The sequence below is a fragment of the Rutidosis leptorrhynchoides genome, chromosome 4 (genome assembly GCF_046630445.1).
Source record: "Rutidosis leptorrhynchoides isolate AG116_Rl617_1_P2 chromosome 4, CSIRO_AGI_Rlap_v1, whole genome shotgun sequence".
Classification (NCBI taxonomy): Eukaryota; Viridiplantae; Streptophyta; class Magnoliopsida; order Asterales; family Asteraceae; genus Rutidosis; species Rutidosis leptorrhynchoides.
The window spans coordinates 444,427,734-444,439,135 of record NC_092336.1 but is presented as its reverse complement, the minus strand read 5'-3'; the positions used below and the strand labels follow the sequence as shown (position 1 = coordinate 444,439,135).

At 32.2% G+C, this 11,402-nt stretch overlaps 1 protein-coding gene across 1 annotated transcript; it reads right to left on the bottom strand.

Annotated features, from left to right (window-relative positions):
- Nucleotides 1-2,320: 2,320 nt before the first annotated feature.
- LOC139842139 (F-box/kelch-repeat protein At3g23880-like) lies at nucleotides 2,321-4,510 on the bottom strand. The gene is made up of 2 exons (XM_071832314.1): nucleotides 3,585-4,510; nucleotides 2,321-2,369 (listed from the first exon to the last, which is right to left on the bottom strand). Exons 1-2 carry the CDS (start codon nucleotides 4,508-4,510, stop codon nucleotides 2,321-2,323), a joined length of 975 nt encoding a protein of 324 aa, XP_071688415.1.
- Nucleotides 4,511-11,402: the final 6,892 nt, after the last annotated feature.

Sequence of the window (11,402 nt, the reverse complement as noted above, 5' to 3'; positions counted from 1 at the left end):
GAATACATGCGCTGATTTATAAATATTTTACGAAATAGGCACAAGTACTAAAACTAATTCTATGTGGGTTTAAACCAGAAATATACCCTTAGCTTGGTAACATTAAACTACTTGTCTATGTACGGTAGGCGCGAATCCTAAAGATAGATCTATTGGGTCTGACAAACCCCATCCTGACTATGGGATGCTTTAGTACTTCGAGGTTATTTTAAACACACCTGATCTAGTGTACTTCAGAGGGTAAAACATGAACGTTAAGGCTTGTTACCGGGTGCCTACAACTTATAGAATACTTTTATACACTTGCGAGTGTACGGATATTTATAGAAACTGAAATCTTGTGGTCTATTACTATTACGGAAATGATGGATTATGATAAACTAATGAACTCACCAACCTTTTGGTTGACACTTTAAAGCATGTTTATTCTCAGGTATTAAAGAAATCTTCCGCTGTGCATTAGCTCATTTTAAGGATATTACTTGGAGTCATTCAAGACATACTTTGAAAGACGTTGCATTCGAGTCGTTGAGTTCATGAAGATTAATATTAAGTCAATTATAGTTGGATGTAATATGAAATGGTATGCATGCCGTCAATTTTTGATGTAAAGAAAGTTTGTCTTTTAAAAACGAATGCAATGTTTGTAAAAAGTATCATATAGAGGTAAAATACCTCGCGATGTAATCAACTATTGTGAATCGTTTATAATGTATATGAACGGGTCCTTTCAGCGCGAGTAGTAGTATATGGATCCATATGGCTTGATATCCCCGTCCGAGCTAGAGCGCTAGCCTTTTAACGGACGTATGCTATTTGAGAAGCGTACACGTTGGTTTGCGTGTATTATTAAGATGATTATACAAAGGGTACAAATTATATATACGTTAAGTTTAGTTACCAGGGTGCTCAATTTCGTAGAATATTTTGATAAACGTTTCTGGATGAAACAACTGAAATCTTGTGATCCACCTTTATATACAGATTATGCGAAACACTAAAACTATGAACTCACCAACCTTTGTGTTGACACTTGTTAGCATGTTTATTCTCAGGTTCCCTAGAAGTCTTCCGCTGTTTGCTTATATGTTAGACAAGCTATGTGCATGGAGTCTTACATGGCATATTTATCAAGGAAACGTTGCATTCACCAAATCATCACCATGTATCTTATTTTGACTGCATTGTCAACGGAATTACTATTGTAAACTATTATTTACGGTGATTGTCTATATGTAGAAATCATCAGATGTCGAAAATCTTTGATTTAAATATTCATTTATGGTGTGCCTTTTCAAAAGAATGCAATGTTTACAAAACGTATCATATAGAGGTCAAATACCTCGCAATGAAATCGATGAATGACGTGTTCGTCCATATAGATTTGGAGCGATCGTCACAACCGATAACACCGAAACCGAAATTTTGAAATTTTTGAAACCGAATACCCTACCGGTTAGTGTAATCAGTATCGGTAGGGTACCGGTTTTTTCGGTATTTACCCGTTTGGTACCGAATTTTGATTGTGATCGTCGTTTTAACTTTTAACATGAAACAAGGTAAATGTAATGGAGATGTTATAGTTGCTGATATATATAAGACATTAACTGTGTATACGTGAATAAAAAGGTCGTTGATACATCTTGGTGGTGTGAACAATATAAGCTACACTTTTATGATAACACAAACAAATATTTGAAAAATGCAAGTATTACTGTAGTCTGACCACCACATCCCATTCAAAATTAACAACTTGATATTCAAAAGGTCCTACAAATTTTTAACCACTCACGTATTTCATCATAAAAGAGCACAAATATATCCCTTACTTTTAGAGGTGGCAATTTCGATCTGTAATTATATAATGGTTTGATTTTGCTTAAGAAGTGATTTGGGTTAACAAATATTGAGTTGTAGCTCAGCTGGTAGTGGTCTGCCTCTCTTAGCGAGAGGTTGGGAGTTCGACTCCGCTGAGCTGCAACATTGCACTCTTGTTATCCCTGACCTGAAGTATCCATCTAGGTCGCCTTTCACTTAGTGTGGGGGCAACGGGGATGGGGGGTTTTACCGGCCATGCCCTTGGATTGGTCCGTATTTCCTCCAGGGCAGTAGTTGGGGGCGGGTTATGCAACTACGGGAGATGAACGTGTGGGTTGTTAAGTCCCATTGAGTGATCCAAACTGATGTCCCAAAAAAAAAAAATTTAACCTGAACAAAATACTACTTGATTTAACCTACTCTGCCCATTTTGACACATTTCCTTCACCTAAATGTATATTAATAGAAAAACTCAAATCTTTCATATTATTAAACAATAAAATTACTCAGTGGAAGATATAGAAGGCCAGTAAGCAATCAAGACCACTGATCTGTTCATAAAAAAAAAAACATTCAGAAAATTTTGCAGACCATTTAACAATGATTTAACAGAGGATTTAATAGAAGTTGCATATTGTTTAACATATCCTACGTATCTTAAGTATTATGTTACGGGTTTAGCATAGCAAATAATTTGTGTAGATTCGGTACCAATACCGATTTCCCGATTAAATTCCCGGTACCGATTAATATTTGTGTACGTTCGAAACAATTAGTTTGACTTAAAATCCATTTCCTTTTTGTCAATTTTTAAAATCAACCCGTCTGACCCGTTGACAAAGTATAACAGAAGCAACCCGTTCAATCATATAGATCAAAATCACCACCTCTATATAACACCACAATAAGTTAAGTACAATTTGGGAAGAAAAAAGAAGAGATGATGAGACAGTAAGTTAAGAGGAGTCAACTCTTTATCAAACATGTGTCTATCTCTTCCAAAAATTACACCACAGGCTCTCAATGTTTGCAATTCTGCAATCCATTAAAAATGGTGAAGGTGAATTTTACATCTTCATGGTCTTCTTTTCATAGAGAGTACAACGCCCTTTGTCAACTTAAGATGGTAAAACAAGCTATTAAGGTGTACGAAAATCCTTTAAATTTTCATTACTTCCCCTTTATTAAGTGAAACTCATTAATGACATGATGATATGTATATATGATACCACCGGTTTTGGCATATGATGCGGAATGCATACCATACATTTATAAAATATGCCAAATATTGCATAAAGTAGTCATCATGAAGATAATGACCCTAACTTGCTTCAAAGCATTTAAAATTAAACAGAATGAATGAACGATGATATATAACTGTGATGTAGTATAGCTATTATATATGCATAATGAGAATGATCCCTTGCAAAATGGAGTAACATTATTTCTTTAAACTAAAAATGTCTGCGAAAAAGTAAGTGATTACTCTTTGATCTATCTTTATACCTTTCTTCCATGCTTCAAACCTGGTCCGTTGTGATCTCCATCAAATATTAATTAGTGTACAAGTTTTATCAAGCAGCAGTAGTGATTCCGTATAGGGAGTACTCCTTGAACGGCTATAACAGCTCCAATAAATCCCAAGATTGTCGATGCTATTTGTCCAGGGTTTAAAAACTATAAAGTCGCGATCGTATGAACCATCTGAGTGATCAATAACCGCTTCTAGTATAAGTTGGCCATTCTTATTAAATCCGCATAGGCACCTCAACAATAAGTTTGGGCCATTGATGTTGAATAGTTTGGTAAACGATCTTGTTACACCATTAATCTCCATCTTCCACACTTCATAAACATTTTCCCTGGCCTTCCCTTCATATCGAATCACGGTAAGAGACTCCCTAAGCTTGAATATTTCTAAATTAATGTAGTCGTCAGAGAGACGTGATAACCCTAATTCATCTGGGAGGTGTATTTCCATAAATTCTTCCATTGACAAATCAAATAAAACAATGATAAATGGACCAGATCTTACGTATGCAAGCCAATAGATAAACCCATCTATAACTACGTTGGATTGAATAAAGCTTATTATATAAATCTTCTTACTAAGCATAATGTTACTTGATGGTAGACACCTCCACATCATTGAACTTAATGTAAAAACCTCAGCATTGTAGTTATCTTTATAAAGCCGTACTATCTTAGGTTCAAGTGTGTTTGGACAAACCCCACAACCTACAGTCTCATTATATCCAAAACCTTTTTGCAGACGAATGGTAACTGTTTTTCTTATTGAAGGATTCCAAATGACAGCCACATCCATTAACATAGCAGATTTATTAGAATCACTATGACCCACAAAACAAAACAGCCCATGTGAGCTACCAACCAGAGTTGGATACCGACGTACCTCACGGTAATCATAACTTGCCAAAAAAAGCTTATTTTCTGGGAAAGTATCATCATCAACAATCGAAACAAAACTATTATGCTTAGCATGTAAAGGGTAGTAATACCTTAAAAGAAGATGTTGCCGCTGAGAATGAAGCTTGGTGTAATCACCAATAAACTTTGAGCTATTTATTAAAGACCTCCATGTTTTTGAAACTGATGTGAATTGAATTAATGATTTAACTGGAAGCCGGCTCATGATCTCGATTTGTATTTCAAAAGGTACATAGTCTGACATTATTTGTTTGGTGCTGCTCATATTTGAGTTCTAGGGTTTTTGTAGGTCGCTGAATAATATGAATTGATTGATGATTTCAATTTAATAAATGAATGGAAAGATTGAAATTTGACGATTATTAAAGTGGCACGGCCCAATACAATTCAGCCTCAGAATAATATGGAGTATTTTATATTTTATATTTTATTATTTATATTTTAATGGCTTTTTTTTATTACTTTTTATCATGGATGTATCTTTATTTTTTTTTATTTTTTTTTTTTTTATTTTATTATTATATAGTTATATATTTATTTATCTTTTTTTCCTATTTTTAGCCGGAGGTCCATTTGAAAGCAATCTATTTATCCGTCGAACAGAGAAAGGGAGGACTTTCTCTACTCTTGGGAGTGTTTCACTCGGGGTAAAGAAATGATTTCTCTCTATTCTAGGATAGAGGAAGGATTGTCTACGTCTCACCTCCCCCATACCACATACATGTGGGATTGGGTGTTGTTGTTGTTGTATATTTTCAGGTACGATACATGATTATAAGTCACGATTGTTGCTTTTGTGACTTTGTAATTGATTGCTAACGAGAGGATAAAAAGTTCGCGCTTCGCTGCGGGGTGGTTTTGGTCAGTTAACGACCAGTTATTTAAACGTTTAAAAAAATAATTGGCTGTCGGTTAATTAATTTTCTAAAAAACAAATGAATGGAAAAAGAAGGGAAAAAAGAAGTGAAAAAAAGTTGTAAGAAAAATAACTTTGATGCAGGCTGGTTTAGTCGATTAACTGTCAGTTAATTTAACGTTTAAAAAAGGTTAAAGGTCACTTAATCAAACGTTTAAAAAAATTAAGGAATGAAAAAGGAAGGCAAAAAAGGAAGTACAAAAAAGTTGTAAAAAAATACTCGTAACTTCAATGTGAGGTGATTTTCGTCGGCTAACTGCCAGTTAACTTAACGTTTAAAAAGTAAATGAATGAAAAAGGAACGCGAAGAAGTAAGTAAAAAATAATGAAAAAAAAACTCGCTTATCAAAATGCTTTCAAAGTTGGAGGTATTTTCATGTTTATCATGGTGAATAGTGTCAAAGCTCATGGTAAATAGTATATAGTTATAATTATAATAATTATATTATAATTATAATTATAATCATAATTATAATTATAATTATAATATAATATGAGCAAATGGCCCGAAAAGGTAACTTATGTTGTCAAATTTAACAATCAAAGTAACCCAAAAAAAGATACCCGAAAAGGATTTTAATTATAAAAACTTCGGAGAAAAGGTAATATCGTCAAATTCATTAACGATAGTCAGACAAAATTACACAATTGGTCCCTAAAGTTTGTTAAAAGATTGCACCAATAACCTCCTCATCATCTTCAATCCCAATCTTCATCCTCTTTTTCAAAACCTAATTCCATTGTACATTCAAACTACTAAATTTAAAGATTCAGAACCATCGATCATCCTTTTCTAGATTCAACAAACAACCCAAACAAGCAGAAATAATCAGTTGAAACATCATAGCAAGCAAAGCTCAAAGTCTGTTTACCTCAATACATAAAGCTTCAATCAAATATTAGATGACAAATACATGCGGATATATATATATATATATATATATATATATATATATATATATATATATATATATATATATTGGTAGGATCAAGAGGGAAGTAACCAAGCGGGGGGAAGCAAAAACTTTTTTTTTCGTTTTTTGAAAAAACTTTGTTCACGAACATTATAGATAAGATGAAAATATGAACATTTAGTAGAGACACTTTGTGATAAATGTTTTTATTTTAGTGGGAAAACGCTCGAAGAAGTAATATATAACAATTATCGTGTTTTAGCTATTGGGGTTTAGATATTAGGGTTTAGATATTAGGGTTTAGAAATTTAGAGTTTAGGGTTTAGATTTAGGGTTTAGATTGAGTTTTTAACACGAACGGTTTAGAGTTTAGGGTTTAGGGTTTAGTGTTTGGTGGTTTGGGTTTATGGAATAAACCCAAAACACCAAACCCTAAACCCTAAACTCTAAATCGGGCTAAATTTTAAATCACAAAACATGAAGAAAAAAAACGTTCATATTCTTCACGAACAATATTATCTTGAATGTTATTTTTGTTGATCGTTTTCTCCCCTAAATAATAACATTCATCACGAAGTGTCTCTTCTAAATGTTCATATTTTCGTGTGATCTTGATGCTGGAAAAAAATTCAAAAAAAATGAAAAAAAAATTTTTTTTGCTTCCCCCGATTGGTTACTTCCCCATTTAGAAGAAATTTTTTTTTTCATTTTTTACTTCCCCATTTAGAAAAAAAAAAAAAATTTTCATTTTTTTTTAATTTTTTTTTCCAGCATCAAGATCACACGAAAATATGAACATTTAGAAGAAACACTTCGTAATGAATGTTATTATTTAGGCGGAAAAACGATCGATAAAAATAATATTCAAGATAATATTGTTCGTAAAGAATATGAACGTTTTTTTTTCATGTTTTGTGAAGTAAAATTTAGTCCGATTTAGAGTTTAGGGTTTAGGGTTTTGGGTTTATTCCATAAACCCAAAACACCAAACCCTAAACCCTAAACCCTAAACTCTAAACCGTTCGTGTTAAAAACTAAACCTAAATCCTAAATCTAAACCCTAAATCTAAACCCTCAACCCTAAATTTCTAAACCCTAATATCTAAACCTTATAAACCCTAATATCTAAACCCTAATATCTAAACCCCAATAGCTAAAACCTCAAAATACGCTCAAAAAACACGATAATTGTTATATATTACTTCTTCGAGCGTTTTCCCGTCAAAATAAAAACATTTATCACAAAATGTCTCTACTAAATGTTCATATTTTCATCTCATCTATAATGTTCGTGAACAAAGTTTTTTCAAAAAACGAAAAAAAAAGTTTTTGCTTCCCCCCGCTTCCCCCCGAATGGTTACTTCCCTCTTGATCCTACCGCTATATATATATATATATATATATATATATATATATATATATATATATATATATATATATATATATATATATATATATATATATATAGTACGCCAAATATCAGATCCCCAAAAATTTTAAAAAATACAAAAAACGAAAAGAACCAAAATGATTAACCTCATCTTCTTCGATTTGTGGCGATGACGATTTGAGATTAACCTCATCTTCTTCGATTTGTAGCGGTGACGATTTCAGATTAACCTCATCTTCTTCGATTTGCGGCGATGACGGATTGTAATTTTGAATCAACAATACATCATGTTCCAGTTCAGTATCATCATCGTAACCATCCCCTTCAGTTTAATGGTGGTGGTACGGGGTTTATATGAAATGTCCCGTTTTTATTGATTAAAAACGTTCCATATTAATTGATTTCGTTGCGAGGTTTTGACCTCTATATGAGACGTTTTTCAAAGACTGCATTCATTTTTAAAACAAACCATAACCTTTATTTCATAGATAAAGGTTTAAAAAGCTTTACGTAGATTATCAAATAATGATAATCTAAAATATCCTGTTTACACACGACCATTACATAATGGTTTACAATACAAATATGTTACATCGAAATCAGTTTCTTGAATGCAGTTTTTACACAATATCATACAAACATGGACTCCAAATCGTGTCCTTATTTTAGTATGCAACAGCGGAAGCTCTTAATATTCACCTGAGAATAAACATGCTTTAAACGTCAACAAAAATGTTGGTGAGTTATAGGTTTAACCTATATATATCAAATCGTAACAATATACCACAAGATTTCATATTTCAATACACATCCCATACATAGAGATAAAAATCATTCATATGGTGAACACCTGGTAACCGACATTAACAAGATGCATATATATAAGAATATCCCCATCATTCCGGGACACCCTTCGGATATGATATAAATTTCGAAGTACTAAAGCATCCGGTACTTTGGATGGGGTTTGTTAGGCCCAATAGATCTATCTTTAGGATTCGCGTCAATTAGGGTGTCTGTTCCCTAATTATTAGATTACCAAACTTAATAAAAAGGGGAATATTCGATTTCGATAATTCAATCATAGAATGTAGTTTCACGTACTTGTGTCTATTTTGTAAATCATTTATAAAACCTGCATGTATTCTCATCCCAAAAATATTAGATTTTTAAAGTGGGACTATAACTCACTTTCACAGATTTTTACTTCGTCGGGAAGTAAGACTTGGCCACTGTTGATTCACGAACCTATAACAATATATACATATATATTAAAGTATGTTCAAAATATATTTACAACACTTTTAATATATTTTGATGTTTTAAGTTTATTAAGTCAGCTGTCCTCGTTAGTAACCTACAACTAGTTGTCCACAGTTAGATGTACAGAAATAAATCGATAAATATTATCTTGAATCAATCCACGACCCAGTGTATACGTATCTCAGTATTGATCACAACTCAAACTATATATATTTTGGAATCAACCTCAACCCTGTATAGCTAACTCCAACATTCACATATAGAGTGTCTATGGTTGTTCCGAAATATATATAGATGTGTCGACATGATAGGTCGAAACATTGTATACGTGTCTATGGTATCTCAAGATTACATAATATACAATACAAGTTGATTAAGTTATGGTTGGAATAGATTTGTTACCAATTTTCACGTAGCTAAAATGAGAAAAATTATCCAATATTGTTTTACCCATAACTTCTTCATTTTAAATCCGTTTTGAGTGAATCAAATTGCTATGGTTTCATATTGAACTCTATTTTATGAATCTAAACAGAAAAATTATAGGTTTATAGTCGGAAAAATAAGTTACAAGTCGTTTTTGTAAAGATAGTCATTTCAGTCGAAAGAACGACGTCTAGATGACCATTTTAGAAAACATACTTCCACTTTGAGTTTAACCATAATTTTTGGATATAGTTTCATGTTCATAATAAAAATCATTTTCTCAGAATAACAACTTTTAAATCAAAGTTTATCATAGTTTTTAATTAACTAACCCAAAACAGCCCGCGGTGTTACTACGACGGCGTAAATCCGGTTTTACGGTGTTTTTCGTGTTTCCAGGTTTTAAATCATTAAGTTAGCATATCATATAGATATAGAACATGTGTTTAATTAATTTTAAAAGTCAAGTTAGAAGGATTAACTTTTGTTTGCGAACAAGTTTAGAATTAACTAAACTATGTTCTAGTGATTACGAGTTTAAACCTTCGAATAAGATAGTTTTATATATATGAATCGAATGATGTTATGAACATCATTACTACCTCAAGTTTAGTAGGTAAACCTACTGGAAGTGACAAGAAATGATCTAGCTTCAAAGGATCTTGGATGACTTGAAAGTTCTTGAAGTAGGATCATGACACAAAAACAAGTTCAAGTAAGATTTTTACTCGAATTAAGATAGTTTATAGTTATAGAAATTGAATCAAAGTTTGAATATGAATATTACCTTGAATAAGAAAGATAACCTACTGTATATAACAAAGGTTTCTTGATCTTAGATGATTACTTGGAATGGATTAGAAAGCTTGGAAGTAAATTAGTAAACTTGAAGGGATTTTTGAAGTGTTCTTGAAGTGTTCTTCCTATGATGATTATAGCTTGATTCTTGAAGTGATTTTTGATGAAGATGATGATTAACTACTGGAAAAATACGTTCATAATAGTGTGTGTGTGTTGAGAGAGAATTAGAAAGAGAATTGGAAGTGAAATGGAGTGAATGATGAGTGGTAATTGGTGAGTGGTGAGTGGGGTTAAAAGGAGTTCTAGTTAGTTGACTAGCTCATGGTAGAAGTTAAAATTGATTAGTCATACATGACATAATCAAGAGTGGAATCCCATGCTAGTTCCTATTGGTATATACCCATAGTAAGTACGTTTTGAAGCTGTGTATAATACGGGTAAGAATACGACTAGAATTCTTGATGAAAGAAAAGAATGGGAAAGTAACTGTAACCATTTTCGTTAAGTATGAGTGTTTTGATATATGTCTTGAAGTCTTCCAAAAGTATTTTAATACATCTAAATACACTACATGTATATACATTTTAACTGAGTCGTTAAGTCATCGTTAGTCGTTACATGTAAGTGTTGTTTTGAAACCTTTAAGTTAACGATCTCAATTAATGTTGTTAACCCATTGTTTATTATATCTAATGAGATGTTAAATTATTATATTATCATAATATTATGATATATTAATATATCTTAATATGATATATATACATTTAAATGTCGTTACAACGATAATCGTTACATATATGTCTCGTTTCGAAATCCTTAAGTTAGTAGTCTTGTTTATATGTATATAACTCATTATTAATATACTTATGGAGATACTTACTTATCATAATCTCATGTTAACCATATGTATATCCATATATATATCGTCATGTTGTTTTTACAAGTTTTAACGTTCGTGAATCGCCGGTCAATTTGGGTGGTCAAATGTCTATATGAAACATATTTCAATTAATCAAGCCTTAACAAGTTTGATTTCTTAACATGTTGGAAACATTTAATCATGTAAATATCAATCTCAATTAATATATATAAACATGTAAAAGTTCGGGTCACTACAGTACCTACCCGTTAAATAAATTTCGTCCCGGAATTTTAAGCTGTTGAAGGTGTTGACGAATCTTCTGGAAATAGATGCGGGTATTTCTTCTTCATCTGATCTTCATGCTCCCAGGTGAACTCGGGTCCTCTACGAGCATTCCATCGAACCTTAACAATTGGTATCTTGTTTTGCTTAAGTCTTTTAACCTCACGATCCATTATTTCGACGGGTTCTTCGATGAATTGGAGTTTTTCGTTGATTTGGATTTCATCTAACGGAATAGTGAGATCTTCTTTAGCAAAACATTTCTTCAAATTCGAGACCTGG

Excerpts from the sequence above, each read along its gene's own strand:
- LOC139842139 (XM_071832314.1), bottom strand. The coding sequence starts at position 4,510 with ATGTCAGACTATGTACCTTTTGAAATACAAATCGAGATCATGAGCCGG. Across the intron at positions 2,370-3,584 it reads GGCCCAAACTTATTGTTGAG|ATCAGTGGTCTTGATTGCTT; the intron begins GTGCCTATGCGG and ends TTTTATGAACAG.